This window comes from Ambystoma mexicanum, chromosome 3q (genome assembly GCF_040938575.1).
Source record: "Ambystoma mexicanum isolate Mex_15411 chromosome 3q, UKY_AmexF1_1, whole genome shotgun sequence".
NCBI classification, from domain to species: Eukaryota; Metazoa; Chordata; class Amphibia; order Caudata; family Ambystomatidae; genus Ambystoma; species Ambystoma mexicanum.
In genome coordinates, this window is record NC_090926.1 from 757,121,823 (window position 1) to 757,141,905 (window position 20,083).

Below are 20,083 nucleotides of genomic sequence, written 5' to 3' on the forward strand. Positions count from 1 at the left end.
ATCCCCCAAAAATGGCCGTTTTTTGTGGCGAAATCATTGCATGGAACATGCGTGGGACACCCCCGCAATCCCCAAACTTTTTTTAACATTTTTTTTTTTTGCCCCTGTCTCCATATATATGGTCACCCATATAATATCGCTGCGACCCTTTCCTGGCGATATTATTTACGGCGACCATATATATGGGGATAATATTACCTGATACTCCAATACCCTGGGACATCGAGCCATTGTGCGGGGCACGGTCTTCTGAATTCTGAATCTCGCTGAAACTTCGTGGGCATCCTGCTGGATCTCCGCAGGCAAGATTCCAGTCTGAAATGTCCCCTCATCAGAGTGCTGTACTTTGCAAATGACAAGAATCTGACTGGCGATATTCTGTCTTCTGCTGTGCTCCTGAGAAAGTCGCCAAACCCAGCCGTGAAGAAAATCTTGCCTAGAGCCTTCCCTGTCATCCTTTCTACAAAAGTCCTTCCAGTGTCCTGTCTTCTGTGTTCTTAAGGAACAAGTTACTTACCTGTAACTGTTGTTCTCCAGCATGGGTCTGGCATGGATTCACATGCTCATGAATATTCCCCGTCGTCAGGCTGGGAATCCTCGGTAAAGAAAAAACCAGTATCAGTTTCGTTTCTGATCTGTCTTTCGTAGTAATAACCAATCACTGGTCTCTGCGTCATACTGACCACAGCCAATGACTGCCCTCTACCTAAGCACCGCCTCTGGCAGCCATCTTCAGATTTGGAAGCACGTGAAGTGGCAGTATGACCAAGTGAAGAGCCGCAGAGGGGTAGGCGGGAGGGTTCGCATGTGAATCCATGCCAGACCCATGCTGGAGAACAACAGTTACAGGTAAGTAACTTGTTCCTTCTCCAGCATGGGGTCTGGCATGGATTCACATGCTCATGAATAAAGAATACATAGCAGTACACACATGCACAACCACGGGAGGTGGCAAAGGCTCAACATTAAGCATCACATAAACTCAACATTAAGCATCTTACCTCCTCACCAGGCTCACCTCAGGCGAACAGGTTGCGCAGCACTGCTTGGCCGACCCTGGACTCCTCCCTGGAATCCCGGTCGACGCAGTAGAATTTCGTGAAGGTGTGCGTCGACCTCCACGTAGCAGCCCTGCATATGTCCAGCAGGGGCACACCAGATAGGAACGCCGTGGTAGCTGCGATCGCTCTGGTGGAATGGGCTCTCGGACGGCCAGGCAGCGGTCGGTTTGCCAACCGATGACAGTACATGATACAGCCGGAGAGCCATCTGGAAATGGAAGCCTTCGAGAGAGCCTTCCCCTGATTGACAGGTCCAAAGTTCACAAAGAGTTGTGACGTCTTCCGAAAACACTTCGTGCGGTCTACGTAGAACTTCAGCGCTCTAGCCACATCCAGCGAGTGCAAAGTCCTCTCAGCCGGCGACAAAGGCGACGGGAAGAACACAGGCAACACCAAGGGTTCGTTGAGATGGAAGTCCGACGGCACCTTGGGCATGAAGGAGGGGTGCGTCCTGAGCACTACCCTCGTGTCGTGGAAAGTCAAGTACGGGGCCTTGCAGGAAAGGGCCTGGATCTCTCCCACTCGTCGTGCAGAGGTGATGGCCACAAGAAAAGCTGTTTTCCACGATAGAAACTTCAACGGGGCCGAGTGCAGAGGCTCGAACGGAGGTCCCATGAGCTTGGTCAGCACCACGTTGAGCTCCCACGCCGGGGCCGGAGCCTTCACCGGCGGGAACGATCTGAACAGTCCCTTCATGAACTCTTTCACCAGACGATGAGACCACAAGGACGTCCGCCCCGTGGTTCTGGTGTATCGGGAGATCGCAGCAAGATGAATCTTGATGGACGCGTGTGCCAGACCAGCTTTGGCCAGCGTCAGCAGGTACGGCAGTACTTGGGGAGCCGTAATCCGTAGAGGGTTAATCTTCTGTGCGTGGCACCAGACAGAGAACCTCTTCCATTTGTGTCCGTAGCATTTAAGAGTCGAGGACGCCCTGGCCTTTGCAAGAACCTCTCTGCAATCGGCCGGTATGTCGTATCCTCCAAACTCTAGCGCTGCAGGAGCCAGGCCTGCAAGTTCAGCGACTTCGGGTCGTGGTGGAGGATGGCGCCTCCTTCCCTGGAGAGTAGATCCGCGTCCGCCGGCAGCTTGATCGGCGGGGACGCTGACAAGTCCAGAAGGTCCGGGAACCATATCTGCCTCGGCCACGCAGGTGCGACGAGGATCATCCTGCACCGTGACCTCTTGAGCTGGTTGACGAGCCGGATTAGCAGAGGCAAGGGAGGGAACGCGTAGAGGAACAGGCCCTCCCAGGGGAACGAGAAAGCATCGCCCATGCTCCTCGTCTGGGGAAACCTGCTGGCGAACCTCCGGCACTTGGTGTTCGTCGCCGTCGCGAACAGGTCGATCTGGGGTGTGCCCCACCGTCATAAGAGGCGATCCACCAGATCCTGCCGTAGTTCCCACTCGTGGCACGAGCGCAGCTCCCTGCTGAGTGAGTCGGCGATGGTGTTTTTTATCCCTGCCAGATGAAACGGCACCAGAAAAATCCCTTGGGCGACGGCCCAATGCCACAGGTCCTGCGCCTCCTTGGACAGCGCTGGGGACCTGGTTCCGCCCTGTTTCCTGATGTAAAACATGGTGGTGGTGTTGTCGGTGAAGATCCTCACCACCTTGCCCTTGAGGGACGGAAGGAAGGACCTGAGGGCCCAAAACACTGCACGGAGCTCCAGGACGTTGATATGCAGGGACTTCTCCGTCGGGAGCCAGAGTCCCCTTGCGTGCAGATTTTCGGTGTGCGCTCCCCACCCTTCCAGGGAGGCATCCGTGGTCACAGTCTCCTGGTGGGCTGGGGTCTGGAAGTCCATGCCCGCCGTCAGATGCGCGCGGGTGCCCCACCACCGTATCGCTCGTCGGAAACTCTCGTCGAGCTTGATCCTTTCCTCGAAGCTGCCCGTCGTCTGGATCCAGCGCGCATCCAGGAATTCTTGCAACGGGCGCATCCGGAGCCTGCACATGGGAATGAGGTAGATGCAGGAAGACATCATCCCGAGGAGGGACTTGATGGACCTCACCTTGGCCGCGTCGGCCACCAACATCCGTTGCACCTTGCCCAAGATGGTCCTGGTCCTCTCCTCCGACGGGGAGGCCAGAAGGGACACTGTGTCGAGCCTCGCTCCCAGAAACAGTGCGACTTGCGCGGGCACCAGGTGGGATTTGGCGTAGTTCACGGAGAATCCCAGGTCCGTGAGGAGTTGGACGGTCCTTGCCGTGTGGACCACGGCGAGCTCCCTCGTCTTGGCGCGGATGAGCCAGTCGTCCAGGTAGGGGTAGACGTGAATCCCCTCGCGGCGCAGCTGCGCCGCCACCGGTGCGAGGCACTTGGTGAATACCCTGGGTGCCGACCGTAGTCCGAAGGGAAGGGCTTTGAACTGGTAATGACGCCCTTGGAACACGAATCTGAGGAATTTTCGGTGCCCCTTTAGGATGGGAATGTGGAAGTAGGCATCCTCCAAATCCAACGACGATAGGAAGTCTCCTTCCTCCAGCTGACCCAGGACGTGCTGGAGGGTGACCATCCGGAACTTCTGCGCCTTGATGAACTTGTTCAGACGTCGCAGGTCTAGGATGGGGCGCCATCCTCCCGTCTTCTTCTTCACGAGGAAGTATCGCGAGTAGACTCCGGAGCCCCGAAGCCTCTTTGGGACGAGTTCGATGGCGCCCTTTCTGAGCATCGCCTTTACCTCCAGGAGAAGTTGAGGGACGTGAAGTTCTTTCCTGGCCACGGGGGGGACGCGCGGGCACCTTCTTTGAAACTCGAGCGCGTGGCCCCGGGCCAGGGCGTCCAGCACCCAACGGTCGGTGGAGATGGACTCCCACACGCTGACGAAGCCCGCCAGCCGGCCTCCCACCGGGGTGCTTCGGTGGGGGCCCGACCCCACGGCCGGTTCAATCCTGCTTGGACGCGGCCTTGCCGCCTTGACCTCCTTGGCGACGACGGCGGGGTCCGCTAGACTTGCCTCGTCCTCTGTAGGCCTCTTGCGACGACGAGCGGGCCGCTTGACGGTAGGAAGCGAAACCGCCGCCGGAACCTTTGGAGGCGCCCTTGCCTCCGCCGCTCCGAAAGGGCGTTCGTCGTTGCTGCAGGACTCCAAGGGCCCTGGCCGTCTCAGTATCCGCCTTGATGGCCTGAAGGGAATCGTCCACTGTCTTCCCAAACAGGTTGTTCCCGTCGAAGGGCATGTCCAGGACTCTGGTCTGGACGTCCTGCCGAAAGTCTGTAGCTTTGAGCCATCCACGACGTCGAAGGCAAACGCCGTTGCCCAGCTGGCGGAACCCAGTGTCGGCGATGTCCGTCGCCACGGTGATGGCGTGGTCCGACGCCACCTCACCTTCCTGCAGGATCTCAAGGGCCTCCGCCCTCTTGTCGTCCGGCAGAAAATCCAGCAGGGGAGCTATCTTGTACCAGAGCTCCCTGTCGTAGCGGGCCACGATAGCCAAGGCGTTGGCCGCTTTAATCGTCGTCGCTGCCGACGAGATGACTCTACGTCCCATAGCATCCAATTTCTTTCCCTCGCCGTCCGGCGGGGAAGTTGATGTGGAGGCCGCACCCCCCCCCGCTTTCTTCCTGGCTGCCGCGGAGACGACGGAGTCCGGGGTAGGCTGCGCCCGGAGGCATAGGGGGGCCGTGTCCGGGACCCGGTACTTTTTCTCGTACCGGTCTCTTCTAGCTGGCGTCGTGGAAGGGTTCTTGAGGAGGGAAAGGCCCTCATCCCAAATGTCGTCCAACAGAGGCACTGCGAGGACCGTCTTCCTCTTGGCCTCGCGCCGCTGATAAAGGAAGCCTTCCTTTTTCTTCTCCTCAGGGCAGAGTTGGAAAAGCTCGGAAGCCCTGGAGATCATGGAGTGGAAAGATCCGATCTCGTCGGGCGGAGAAGCCCTGGTGGGAGGCGACGACGGAAAATCCTCGTCGTATGCCTCGTCGTCCGTACCCGTCGCTGCCGTGTCAGTCCCTGTATCATCCCCTCGGGTGGACGGGGAGGAGGGCTGGACGGGGCGCGACGGTTGAAAAGGAGGTGGTGGATGGATCCTTCTTTTCTTGGTAGGGGGAACACCAGAAGGTCCCGGTTCTGGATCCCCCGACGGGAGAGGTTCCTCCGTCGGTAACGGTAGCCTCGTCCTTATCTCGGAGCATAAGGACTGTATGGCCAACAAAATGGCCGCCGAGTTGTCTTGCGGCGCTGGCAGAGGGGAATCCGACGGGCGAGCAGGGGCCCCGTCGGTATCCTCGACGATGTCGTCGTCGTCACCTGCGTCGGGGTCCATTCCGACGGGCTGGCCTTCTTCCACGCCTAGGCCGTGGCTTAAGACCTCGATCAGCTCCTCCTCTGAGGTTGAGGCCGAATCTACGACGACGCCCTGCCCCCCCTTCTTCTTCCCCACGGAGGGTTTCACGGGGGTCCTATCGATGGGCACAAAGGAAGACTCCCTCCGCGGAGGCAGGGAGATTCTGGGCCCTGAGGTCGCCACCACTGGTGTAGCCACCACAGGCTGAGCCAGGGCTGCCGCGACCGTTTCGATAGAGGGCTTGGTCGGATGGATCAAGGCCTTCACCACCTTAGGTGCGCTCACCGCCTTATCCTTGAGGGAGGGGGCACTGCCACGCTCCTCCTCTGCCTTAGAGCTCGACCGGGGCCTCTCCAGGAGCTTCGCCGGGTGCTCGGCCTTCCTCTTACCCGACCCAGAGCGTTGGCTCGTGGTTGATGGTGCCGGGGAGGGTGCGCCCTGCCTGGCGCCCGTAGAGCCCGACCGTTCGGCGCTCCCGGTGCCAGCGGACTCGCGGTGCTTGGCCTTATGTTGGGCCCCCGTCGCCGGGGCGCCCTCAAAGGTCTTAGAAGACCGCTCGGATTTCTTCTTCTTCTCGCCAGACGGGCTCTTACCCTCCAGCCAGTTGGCGAGACGTTGATGGCGGTCCTTCATGGTCCGTTCCGACATGTTGCCGCAAAACGCACAGTCCTTCTCCACGTGCGTCTTGTCCTCATGAAGGCAGTAAAGGCAGAAAGAGTGTTCGTCCTCCTTGAAGACGTTCTGCAGCTGGCATCCAGGGCAGACCCTGAACAGCTTTCCGGGCGTCGAGCTTCCCTTCTCCTGGGCCATCTCCGAGACCGGGCCTGAGAAGCTTCTGGAGTCCTCCGAAGCGTAGCTCGACGAAATCTTCACCCTTGAGGGGCACAGATGAATCCGACACGGGTCCCCGTTGATCGGATGTAGGATCGGTGGAGCTTGAGGCTCTTTTGACCGAAAGAATCGAAGTTTTTTTGTGAAAAAGCGCGAAAAAAGCACTAACGCTCGAGAGCAATAGCACGAGGATCCCAACACATGAACGTGCGGTAAAAATCTGAAGATGGCTGCCAGAGGCGGTGCTTAGGTAGAGGGCAGTCATTGGCTGTGGTCAGTATGACGCAGAGACCAGTGATTGGTTATTACTACGAAAGACAGATCAGAAACGAAACTGATACTGGTTTTTTCTTTACCGAGGATTCCCAGCCTGACGACGGGGAATATTCATGAGCATGTGAATCCATGCCAGACCCCATGCTGGAGAATGAAGGAATTCAATGACCAGGGTTTTCGCTACAGATCCTGAAGTTCTCCTGCTGCAAAATCTTCTTCTGTGCTGAGGTACTGTGTTGACTTGGGTATATACTTTCCTTAAGTCTCATGTGATTCCTGTGTAGTTTTGGGGTGTTTTCTGTGATTGGGAGTTCTCTCGGCCTGTGCATCCAGGCCCCTGCTGAAATCCTCCTGGGGTGTCTTCTGTGAATCCCCTGGACCCTCAACTAACTCTAAAGTAAAGTACTTACTTGTTCTAACAGTCTTCCTTAGGAACTCTAACTTTCGCTACTTAAGATCCTATCCTGGCCCGCCTTTTGGACACTAGACCCTACTGACCCGACTTCTGCCACTGAGAACACTCATGCTCCAAGAATAAGGGAAAGATTTCTACAAATTGGGCCTTTTGCCTAGAAAAGAGAATACTTGTTTAAAAGTGACTTACTTGCAAAAGAAGTTGATTGGCAACTGTAACTCAGAGTGAACAGTTACAAAAGTTATTACTTACCTTAGAAATGTTCTGCCATTCTGAAAAGTATATGTAGCATCTTTCTTTCCTTAGAAACTGTTTCGCCATTCTAATATAAAGTAGATGTAAGGTTATTTTACTCACCTGTAAAATGGCTGTGCCTCTTTCCAAAAAGTAATTATGTTGGCTTCACTAACAATTTCTTTCAGAGAATAGGTGTATAAGATTCCCAATTGGGTCTTGCTTCCCCTTACTTGCTGTTAGCCTGTCCAGAATAAGTCTGCATTAGGTTTTACCTACCTAGAATAACCATGAGTCATTCATAACGTATAACACTGGGTTTTGCTTTCCCTGATCTGTTTTAGACAGACACAAAAACAGTTTGAGGTTTATACCTGCCTTTAAGTTGCTGATAGCTCCTTTAAAAAGTGTATAGGTTTGACTTACCTTGAGGTAGCTGTCTGCCATCCCAAAATAAGTTACAAGAGTTATTGCTTATCTCAATCTGTGTGTTACCGATCTCAAAAGCACCTGTAATAGAATTGCATCCTTAGATTTTACTCACCTAGTATAACTGTGCCTTATCACAAAAGAAGTTATAGGTTTTTACTGTTCCTAGAATAAGTGTGTCACTAGTCTGCAAAGTATATTGTCCAGTTGATACTACTAAATGATTTCTTGCTGAGAGTCATGGTACAACTGCTAGGGTCTACTACCCTTGTATTACTGTAAGTAATCTAAAAAGTAACTATTGGTTTGACTTCCCTAGAACTCCTGTTAGGTGTTCCAAATTAGGTTATATGCTTTGGTCTGTGTACCTTCAAGCATAGTGTTGTGTTTTTCTATAATGTGTTTATATGATCTGTGATAGTACTTATTTCCGCCAAGAATGATCTGGGCCTACTTGTATTTAAATAAACAATTTATTTTTACAATACATAGGGCCTCATTACAAGTGTGGTGGTAAGGCAACAACAGCGCCAGTATCGCTACCGGCATCGGTGCTACTGTACCGCCATACTACAAGTTCTGCTTGTGGGTGCCGTTGCAGCCACCAGGTCTGACCTGGTGGCCGTACCGGCACCCGCGAGCAGAACATGATGGTAACACTGGTACCGTTATTAACGGTACCGGTGCTACCACCCTACCCATTCCCATTCAGCCCTATGGGGCCGAATGCGGATGGGCAGTCCCTTATTACCAGCACCAGCGAATGGGGAATTACCGGGTACGCCACACTGGACATGACCTGGTAATTGCCCATTCGCGGATGCCGGATTTTTTCACAAGTTTGGAGGTAGCCTGCCTGTATTACAGGCATGGCTACCTCCAAACTCGTAATGAGGCCCATAGTGTTTCAGTGTTTCTTTGGACCATTTGTATTACATTTTATTTGTACTGATTCTACAGCCCTCTCTCCCTCCTAAAATAAGCCTGGCTGCCCTGTCTACGCTACCATGAACTCAGGTGGTACAGCCTTATACCAACAGTGGAGTTTTGTTCTTCCTCAGTTGAATGGTTTTATTAAGCCATTGGTTGGACTTCAGAAAAACTGCCCTAACACTCTGCTACTGCTCTCCCCACCCTCAGGAGAAAGCTGCCTCTGCTACTGCTGTCCAGGCCCCCCTGGTGACCCTGCCTCTGCCACTGCTGCCCAGACCTTCTGGAGAACCTGCCTCTGCTACTCCTCTCCAGACTCTCTGGAGAACCAGCCCCTGCCTCTGCTGTCCAGGCCCTCTGGCGAACCTGTTTCTACTACTGCTGTCGAGGTCCTCATGAGAACCTGTCTCTGCTACTGCTCTCCAGGCACTCTGGAGAAGCTGCCTCTGCTACTGCTGCCCAGGTCCCCTGATGAACCTACCTCTGCCACTGCTGTCTAGGTCTTCTGGAGAACCTGCTTCTGCCGCTGTTGTTCAGGTCCTCAGGAGAACCTGCCTCTGCCTGCCTCTTTTCTCCAAGCCCTCTGGAGAACCTGCCTCTGCTACTGCTGTCCAGGTCCCCTACTGAACCTGCCTCTACCACTGCTGTCTAGGTCCTCTGGAGAACCTGCCTCTGCTACTGCTACTTAGGCCCTCTGGAGAACCTGCCTCTGCTACTGCTGCCCAGGCGCTCTGGAGAACCTGCCTCTGCGACTGCTGTCCAGGTCCTCTGGAAAGCCTGCCTCTGCTTCTGCTGTCCGGGTCCTGTAGAGAACCTGCCCCTGCTGTCCAGGCCCTCTGGGAAACCTGCCTCCTCCACTGCTGTCCAGGCCTTCTGGAGAACCTGCCTCTGCTGTCCAGGCCTGCTGGAGAACCTGCCTCTGCTACTGCTGTCCAGGGCCTGTGGAGAACCTGCCTTTGCTACTGCTGTCCAGGCCTTCTGGAGACCTTGCCTCTGCTTCTGCTGTCCAGGTCCTGAAGAGAACCTGTCCCTGCCACTGCTGTCCAGGCCCTCTGAGAAACCTGACTCTGCCATTGCTGTCCAGGCCTTCTGGAGAACCTGCCTCTTCTGTCCAGGCCTGCTGGAGAACCTGCCTCTGCTGCTGCTGCCCCGGCCCTGTGGGAAACCTGCCTCTGCCACTGCCACTGCTGTCTAGGTCCTCTGGAGAACCTGTACCTGCCACTTCTGTCCAGGCCCTCTGAGAAACCTGCCTTTGCCACTCCTGCCCAGGCCTTCTGGAGAACCTGCCTCTGCTGTCCAGGTCCTCTGGAGAACTTGAGAACTTGCCTCTGCTACTGCTGTCAGGCCCTCTGGAGAACTTGCCTCTGCTGTCCAGGCACTGTGGAGAATCGCCTCTGCCACTGCTGCCCAGGCCCTCTGGGGAACCTCCTTGTGGGTCCTTCCATTGTTTCAACAATAGAAATTACTTCATAGTAATTTACTTCAAAGTGATTACTTCTAATTATATATATGTGGTTGTGGGTTAAGGGGTAAAAAGAGGATGAGGAAGGGTTTGGGGTAAGGGTGGTGGTGAAGGCGAAAGGGAGCAAAATGTAAAAAAACAATTTGAAGTACAATTTCGATGTAAACACTACGAAGTAAATTACCACAGTGTACTTTTTTCCGACGAACTAACATGGAACCCTTCTTGTGTCACTGCATAATCTTGCCCACATGCAACCCTTTACACTCCAAACTCCTTGGAGGCACCTCACAGGGTAACCGGCACACCAGAGCTCCACGTGTACGCTTTCACTTAAAAGTCTCTATGGAGCTCCTCTTTGGCTCAATGGGACATGTGTGACTCACCCATGGACTCACCTCTCTGCGCGATACTCTCCATGTGATCACTGACCAGGTGAAGAAGCTGTTTTTTGAATTCTGCCACGGCCTGAGACATGTGTGTAAGAGGAAAATCCTCGGGGCACCAGGTGTGGCGGCCAACGTCGTGCTTCACATCCATCATCAACCCTTTCATGTCCTGATGGGAAACAGTACACATCAGCACACATTCAATACCTACGTACACATTAAGGCACACCCACCATAGGCTAATAAGACAAAGTACAGCAGGTGATTTTACTACTATTTCTTTGCACTCTTTGTCATTGAGAGCACAATATGCCTCTTCAGAAGAAGCCTCAGTACCAAGAGATACAGTGACAATGTGTATGTTTGTGGGCAGCTTTGGAGTAGCAACACTCCACTTTCTATGCTGCTCCAATAACAAAGAGGAATATTAACTTTGCACATGGAACAGAGATTCACAGACGTTGGTGGGAGAGTGAACCAAGGCTGGGGCTTGAAGAAAGAGAGAGCTGGGAAGATAACCAATTGAAGGGGGTCTGGGACCCATATGGGGGACAAATACCCCAAACCATAATACCAACAAATTCAAAGCTTGCATATTCAACGAACACTCAGATACCTTGGCAGGAAAGTAAACCAGGGCTGTGGGTGAATGAGAAGGTCGTATACTCTACTTGGCAGGAGAGTAGACCAAGGAGGGGGAACCGAGAAAAGAAGCCAAGCCCTTGAGTTTTGTGGAACTTTCAGTTGTTTTCATTTGTTGGGAAGACTCTATGGAAAGGGAATCAACCCCTTCAGTCTTGTGGAACTTCTTTATTTTCCTACACCTTTTGGAACTTTTATGTTTGAGCCACAAGGTCGGGCTGCAGGTCGGCAGTCAAAAGACCTTGCACATAATAATGAGTTCAGCTTGTGTTGGATAGGTTAGGGTTTGGACACAGGCAGGACGGCAAACTTTAGTTTGGACATTCTGACAAAGACAGTTTCCTTAGCTAGTTTTGTTGCGACAGGGAAACCCCTCTCAGAGATAGGGCTAGTTAGCTTTTTCTTCAATTTCCCCTAATTTCGGTTGTTAATAAAAGTCTTTGCCAATCAACATGCCACCTTTGTGTCCGTCTCTTACTCCTAGACCCCCACACTACATATACAATGGTTACTACACAGACACATTTATAAAAGAGAACACAAAAGTCTACTTCTTAAAGACTTGTGTTCCTATTGAGATTAGCAATGACAATACAGAGTAGCAGTATTGGTTACACAACAATTAGGTGGGTGACAAATTAAAAGCTAGAGGATTTGTTAATGAGACATCCCATCTTAAAACAAATGAAACGTACAGTATTTATGTGTACCTTCAAGCCCATATGTACATTGCTGTATTTAATAGGTAAAAACAAAGTGTGCAAGTTTTGCAAATATAGTCTATGAATTTCTGTGTATTCACATTTGACACCATCTGTAATAACAATTTAAAACAAATCTTTGCTTCTAGCTGGTATTTTTTATTTAACTGACCCATCAGCACAGTCACCACTCTAGGCCACCATTGCACATATGGGCTATTAAGACCATCATCATCAATGTAGAAAATTAGCCGAATATGGTTGACAGGAGCAAGATTCTTACCTGCTAAGTTTCGATATAGAAACTTAACAGGAAATTGAAACCAGGTCAATTTGAAAATTCCTATGTCACTCAGACTGATAATTGGATATTGACAGGGTACCAGTGTCTTTGTTTTCTATACCACACTCAGCAAAGTGTGGGGATAAGTCACCTTCATACCCTCTAGTTCCTATGCCTCTACATAAATGTCATTTAAGAATGTTAGAAAGGATATATACTGACTTGAAATAGATGGACCCTAGGTGCTGATTAGTTGAATAGATGTTCTCAATAGTGGAGTAAAGTAGTGGCTGATCTGTTCACAAACATCCTTCAGAGGAAGGGAGACTTGAAGTCATGGTTGTGCTACAATGCTGTGTCGATCCTTTAAAAATAAGCATTGCCACAGCCAATTTGCAAAGCCATACCTATTTGCTTTCCCAATGCTTGTTTTTAAAGGTTCATTTGTCATTCATTTAGGTTTTCTGCAAAGCTTCTGTGTTTTAATTCCCATAAACGACTTGTTTTTCAAATGGATTTTAAATAATTGCAGAATTGAATAACACATCAATATCTTCATGTAGTACACATTAGACTGGAATGAGAGTACATCTACAACAGTGTATGTCTGTGCTACAGGTAATTTCAGACCATACAAGGGTAAGGAACTCATGGTGGCAAAAGTAAAGACAGACACAAGTGATCACAGTTCAAGGGTGTTTATTAAACTGTGTAAATGAGTGGGAAAAACGCAAATTCTAAACCTAAATAAAAGATGGGAGCAAGCTACGACCATCAAATAATAATAAGGCAGTCCTAGTGGCATCTTGTCAAATAAAAAGGGCCTATAGTAAAAGAAACACTATTTCCAATCTTTACTGCTACGTTACAAAATAGTTTAGGGTAATGTTCAACAGAAAAGAAAGAAAATGATAAGTCAGGATGTTATGGCTGGGGTCTTCCTTCCCCATGTTTTAAGCACGGGACAAGGTGGGACTTCTGAGCAAAGCACACTCCTAGCCCTCACCAGCATGATGTTACAGTTCAGTTCCAAATTATCAGGGCCTTCTGTGGCCAAGTCTCTTTTATACAAAGTCTGTTACTTCAGAGGACCTGAAGCGCCAAAACAAACAAAAAGTTCCTCCGACAAATATTCCCCATTGGGCGATTACTCTTCACCTTAGGATCCCCCTCTGTCGGGCTTCGATCCTTCTTTCAGTGTAGGCCTCCCTCTGTCGGTTCACTACAGCCTTTCAATCACAAGTACAACAATCTTTCACTGTGGACATCCCTCCTTCGGGTTCACTCTTATCAGCACAATGTTCTTGGGTGTTATATGCTTCACCCTGATTCGCAGGCATCCCTCAGCTGGGTTCACACTTGCCAGTTGCACAGTTCAACTTGCTTTATCACAGTACAGGATTCACTCTCGTTAGCTTTCCCCTTGGCATCCCTTCGTCGGGTTCACATATCCATTTACACAGTTCACAATCTCATCAGCAAGCTCGAGGAGGGGTTCCCTTCCCCTAGCTTTCTCTTGGCAGCGGGTCAGAGACTTTCGATTGTACAAGGGATTTGAAGTGATCCTTGTAGGACTACTCTGACACCTCACGTCAGCCTCTACTAGGGCCTCCTGGTACTTGTAGTTTCAACAAAGGGGCCAGCCAGAGTCCTTCGAATGAGCACTCCTGCGTCACTTGACCACTGTGCAACTGGCCCTTCACTGGGCTTTCCCTTTCCCAAAAGTTCAAACACACACAAGTTCTTTGTTCACTAGTCCTTGCACTCACAATTTTTTGCCGATTGAAACCTTCGGTTCAACACAGGCTGGCTTACTTTCAGCACCATCCGGCTCACCAGTTTCACCAGTTGGGTTGAACTCCTTGGCGTTTCTTGTCTCTGGAGTCAATGACGATACCACAGTAGCAGGCACATGTCCCTGCCTTGGTTATCAGTGCAGGAGGGTCTTGTGCACCACTGACATCTTTTATGCCGCACACCAGCTGTCGTTCCCGGTCTTATAATTCCCTTCACAGAGACTTTGCGGCTTTGAGTTGAAAAGGGCAAGGGCATTTCGCTCCTTGTCATCTTTTCGAATCTCATTGCTTTCCTTCTCCGCTTGAATTGCCCTCCTAGAATAGCGTTCTCCTTGTACAGTTGGCCTTGCTCGTATTGTGCTCTTGTGCTCTGCCCTTTATCCCTGTGGGAAAGAGAAAGGGCCGTCAGGTGTGCGTAGTTATTATCAATTGCCTGACTCTGCCTGACCCTAATGTTGGGACATGTAAGGTGAACAGCGCTGGTTTTAGTCCGTTGTTTGTCACAGTGTAGGAAAGTTAGGGGGTGGAGCTTCCAGATATTGTAGGGGGTAGGATAGGGAAAAAGTGTTACAAGGAAGGGGTTACCGCGTCTCGCCCCTCGGTGTCCCACTTCCATTCCCGAAGATTCCCCATCCAGGTGATCCTCCCCCAATGGTCCACCCCCAGGAATTGGATCCAATAGCAATGGCCGTGCCCTGGTCACCTGGATGACAGACCTTCGGAGACTAGCGAGTGCGACACCTTCAGATTTCTTACAAAAGGCATGCCATAGAGAAGAGATACCAGTAATCAAATATTGCATAAAATGTGAGAACAGCAGAGTATTAACTCATCACTGGACAACTGCAGTGCATAAACATTTCGGGTTGTCTGAGACCCTGAGGTTTCACAGCCACCCCCCAAATGCAGTACTTGTAGCCACAGGTGGCACATCTCTCTAGGCCAGGAGTCTGCCACTTACAGCTTTCCACATGGTTTAGACTATTGTTCTCACGATCCCTCATCATTGACTCTGGTTATAAGCGCTGGTGGGAGTTGTAGCCCAAAATATCTTGGGAGACAAGAGGGAGCTGATCCCTGATCTAGGCCACTTCTTCACAGACAGGTATTCACAGAAAGTCAATCAGGTTCAGCTAGACAAGGGAATGGCACACATTGCACTCCCACTTAGCCCTGATTTTGAACTCTGGGAATATCTAATTACACTGGGGGTCATTACAACCCAGGCGCTAATTGCGCCAACTTTACCACAATGGTGTAAACTATGTTTACACCATGGTGGATGGCGGATTTACCGCCCCATTCCAAGGTGAGTGGGGCGGTAAATCCCCATTTCCCATTTTCCCTTCCGCATTCCCATTTTTGCCCCAAAGGGCATAATGGGAGTGGGGAAGGCGCTAATTACGCCACCGTAAATTACGGTGGCGTAATTAGCATCATGGCAGGTTAGCGCCATGGATTTTAACGGCTGCTAAAAGCAGCCATTAAAATCAGAATAGGCATTAAGGGTTAACGACGGCGTTAACCCTTAACGCCTGGGTCGTATTGAGGCCCACTGTCCTAATGTGTGTGTATGTGTGTGTAAAATAGAGGAGACAACATCCCTTCACTACACAGCACTCATTATGCATCTTAAAAGGGGAGTCAGTTGTCATGATATGCTATGTCATATGGCATTTACATAGCGCCTACTGCCATTGGTATTGCCTTGAAGCACTATGGGGAGGAACGCCCTTCGGAGGACCGTGGTCCCAGATGTGAGATGTGAAGGAAGGATTCTAAATTGCATGTGTGCATTTCTAGCCAGCACGAAGGTCGACAGGGCATGGCTAGGTCCCTAATAGCAGCCCATGCCAATCAGATCAGAGTATGCGTACTGTGACAGACTGACAGAAGAGTAGGAGAGTCAAGGAAACTGATTATGCGCACAGCTAGACAGAATTTTTTCCCAGGCCCAAGAGCAATACAGCTATGTTCCATTTTGATGGAGAGTCAGATGTTCCAGTGAATCAAGCCTGACACTTAGCTAGAACGCAGTCTTGCGGTCTTCTAGAGCTTATCATAGGGCCTGACTAGAATGCTTTCCATGGGGGTCTGGTTAGCACTTTATCGATTCATCAGGTGCCCCTGGATTCCTGTCAGGAGGGGTGATAGTTCACCCAGGAGATAGACTAAGTCAGTCAGTAATAGCCAGATGGAAGGCGAGGTGATCCTCTATGCAGCGGATGGTAAATGGGATAGAGTTCCAGATGGTGGGTGATTGGACTGAGAAAGACGAGCCCCCTATTCTGGTTGAGTTTGCAACTGGAATGACGAAGAGGAGTGCTGCACCGGATCTCAGGTTTCTGGTGGGCCTGTAGCATATGCTTATTCCCACTGCTTGTTTTCTTGGATCGTCAACAATTTTTGATGCCAGAGGGGACTTCTATTGAAATCCCATTGTCACTGCAAACCTTATTCATGTGCATCCCGGTTGCCCTATCGACACCCAGACGTCCCACACACTCTATAATGCTTTGTGGACATACCTCTCTGACCTCACATCTGAAACTTCTGAAGCATCTCAGAGGAGACACATCATCTTCCTGGGAACATATCACCTAATCTTATCACTTAATCTTAAAATGTCGAGGGCAATCAAACTCATGCTTTGCTGAGATAGCACATAGGAACCATTTCCAATGCCCCACAGACTTATCTTTCTAGTGTATCTCCTTGATCCCAACTCTCCATCCCCAAGTTAAATCTGAATGCATTATTTTGTATCTCAGCTCTCCTCACAGGGCCCTCGCCAAAATCGCACTGATATTGTAGAATCAAATACGCAAACAGCCTACACCTAGATATGCCAGATCACTTCACCAAATAATTACTAGCGTCAAGACTCCTACTAACACTAAATAGGAGGGAACAAATCACCTCAGCTCAAGGAAGCCTCCACTGGCTACAGGGGAAGAGAAAAGAATCAACTTTCAAGTGCTCTGCATCACACAAAGGGAACTGCCTGGTCAGGGCGGGGTATTCCTTCAATTGAAAATCACCCTATCCCAACCACGAAGAACCCTTGGCTCTAGCAATGATATACTGATTGTATCCAGGCACTATCAGAAACATAATTACAGTGGTCCAGCAGTCTCCACCCTCATAGCAACACAGTGGAACTTTGTCACTAAACAAATTAGGGCAACAGAAGACTATTCAATGTTTAGAAATCTGCTAAAAACTGGTTTTAGCAGTACACCGTGAAAGAGAACTACTCATAACTTAACAAGAGACAAATACACTACAACAGGCCACCACAAAATCACCACCATCATAGCACCCAACACCCATTCAACAAACATTGCAACCAACAAAAAACAAAATCACAGCAACACAATAATATAAAGCTAGCATGCCATACAACGGCAGCCCTTCCAGCAGCACTGCCACAACTGGGCCTGAAAATCCCACATGGAACTATTGAACAACATGAAATAAATCCACAGGACACACAAATGACAGTCTCCAAAAAGCGTGGGACTAATATAACTCACAATATCCAGGAAAAGCTACAACAAAGAGTTAAACAAAAACTATAGCACACAGCCGCTAAACAGCAAAACATCCCCAAAAGATGACCTAAAACCTGTCCAACAAAGGCCCTACCTAAATCAGCAAAAGGGACAAGCACCCAACAAGGAACACAAAACACAGACTTCATTCACTGTCGTGGCATTTTAGCACAACATGTCATACAGACCCTAGTGCCACCGCAATCAGAAAAGCTGACGCCAAGCCAACAAGAAAATGTCAGCCGGAAGAACAGAAGAAACAAAGCAACAAACAGGAACAAACCTGCAGGAATATTCAAATGGAACTGACCACATAACACCTCGGACCAGCACACCACTCAAGCACAGCCCACGAAAACTAAACAAATCACCCAATTTTCCTTTAAACATGACCGAAAACAAAAACGTATAAACCTGAACTCTCGTTCAAAAGTTATCCACCACCAAGAACACTGAGAAACCCAAGCAGATCAAAAAAACTCTGTTCGAAAAGTATGTGCAAGGAACTTAACCTACTATCAACCTAATATTTCATACGCTATCACTCACAACATGCTCACCAACTCACCACCTCAAACAGCTAAACAAAACCCTCAACCCTTACCAATAAAGCCATAACTATACAACTCACCAATCACCTTGAACACCTGTATCACTAACCAAAACACCCAGATCCCCCCAGACTCTCAAGGTCTCTAATCTATAAAAAAAAAAACCTGGATTTCAAATCACAATTCACCAAGAAAATGAGACCCACACAGCTGGCAGTTGCTCCTGGTTCTCCACACACCAACAGTTAAGCAGAACACCATGGGCCTCAGTACGAGTTGGGCAGTATTCCGGCTGTAAATCTACCTGAATACCACCAAACTGATTTACTCTTAACACCACTTGGTCAGGCGGATTTACCGCCAGATTACAAGTGGCGGTGGCTGTGTAAATCCCCATTTTTTATGAGTCCATAGGATTCTGCCGATTTTTTGATGGAGAGTTGGATGATTTACCTCCAGCATAATGCTGGAGGTAAATCCTCCACACCAGGGCAATACTCGTAGTATGGTGGACAAGGACCATTGCTAGTAATTCTGTTACCACCAATCTTTCCCCGTTTCGCCATACGTCTTTGTCTTTACCATCTATGCCCCCAACTACCCACTAACTAACTGAGCGCATGAAGACTATGACAATCGCAGTCGTAGATGGTACAAATCACAATAACATAACATTTTATGATAGAGTTAATCCCAAACCATCCCTGGATAATAACAAAGAGGACATAGAGTGGGGATGCTCTGCTGTCCATCATATTTCCACACCTGGTAGTGGATAAGACTGCGAGCCCCAATACATTGCACATTTTTCTTTCAGTGGAAGACAATATAGATCCATTTCTGGGGCAGTAAGCCCCTTTGTAAAAAGGATCGACTATATTGCTTGGGGTGGACCACTGAAGGTGGATCACCTGGATGGGGGGTTCTCTGGGAGTGGGAGACTGACAGGCGAGACACGGTATCCCCCTTCCTCTCACACCTTTTCCACATTCTCTCACGTAGGACATTCAAAACCACAAACCCCCCTTTTCCGACACGAACACTTTCGCACAACCCAAAGAACAACGGACTAACACCAGAGCCGTTTACCTGACATGTCCCAACAATAGGACCAGGCAAAGTCAGGCAATTAACCTGAATCACACACACCTGACGGACCATTCCCTTCCCCACAGGGATAAAAGGTGGAGCCCCAGAGCACAGTATGAGCAAGGCAGACAGCACGATGAGACGGCTGGGCAGGCGCGGCCGTTCAAGAGAAGGAGAAAGGCAGCAGGGGTCAAGAGGGTGGCGAGGAGAGAAGTAACCTTGCCCTTTTCGTACCAGACCTGCAGAACCTTCGTGGAAGAGAGCCTAAGACCGTGAACAATAGCACCAGTGTTTTGCAGCAGATGTCAACGGTACACAGGGAAATCTTACGCCAATAAGCAGGAGCGAGTGAAGCTCCCACGCCCGTATGCAAAGGATCTACTATATTGTACAGCATTTAGATCCCCAAATCCTCTGGATCAGCTGTGATCACAGGTTGTTGTAGAATCTACAACCTGCCAAGTCATGGACATTTTGGAAATTATAGTGTACATTTGGAACCACTAGCCTCTTATTTAGGGTGTCCCACAATGAAGAAAGATTGGATATTTTGCCCAATATTTGGACTTTCTCACCAGTTCAGATAAGTTTGTTTCATGGTTAATCTCCTGTAACTGACAAGCACTCCTACAGATTTCAATACCGAGCTAAGTTATTAAATCTAATGTCCAGGCTGTTTCGTGCTCTTCATTATTGCAAATAAATCATGACAAATGGATTTTGAGGCCCAAATATAGACCATACAATGTGACCTCCATATGAAAGGGGCCAGATTAATTGCTGGATCATGAATGTACCATTAATATACCATAGTAAATACTTTACAAACAACAACATAATAGCTGTGTGTCTTTTCAGTGCAAGCCTGTTTTGCGCATACCTTCTCTTGATTAGCTCTGACACTTTTTCCATACCTTAGTCTATCAGCAATCATTTTGGTGAATATTTTACCTTAAAATTGATAAGAGATAATAGTCTATAAGAGCTTCAGCACTCAGGCTTTTCACCTGGATTCAAAAGAAGCAATGTAGTTACTGCTGTTCTCACAGAGGTCGGGAGATGCACTACACCCATGGCCTCTTTCTAAAAGTCCAGTAATTTTGAGGCAAGTAGTTATAAAACTTCTTTAGGCAATCTAATATAGGAGCTTTCG

General features: G+C 49.6%; 1 protein-coding gene across 1 annotated transcript in view; it reads right to left on the reverse strand.

The window, feature by feature from the left end:
• Positions 1–20,083, reverse strand: part of TRIM47 (tripartite motif containing 47) — a 278,480-nt gene that overhangs the window by 100,840 nt on the left and 157,557 nt on the right. The window contains exon 4 of the mRNA XM_069654743.1: positions 10,324–10,483. Within this exon, the coding sequence (XP_069510844.1) occupies positions 10,324–10,483 (160 nt within the window). The remainder of the gene's footprint in view (positions 1–10,323; positions 10,484–20,083) is intronic.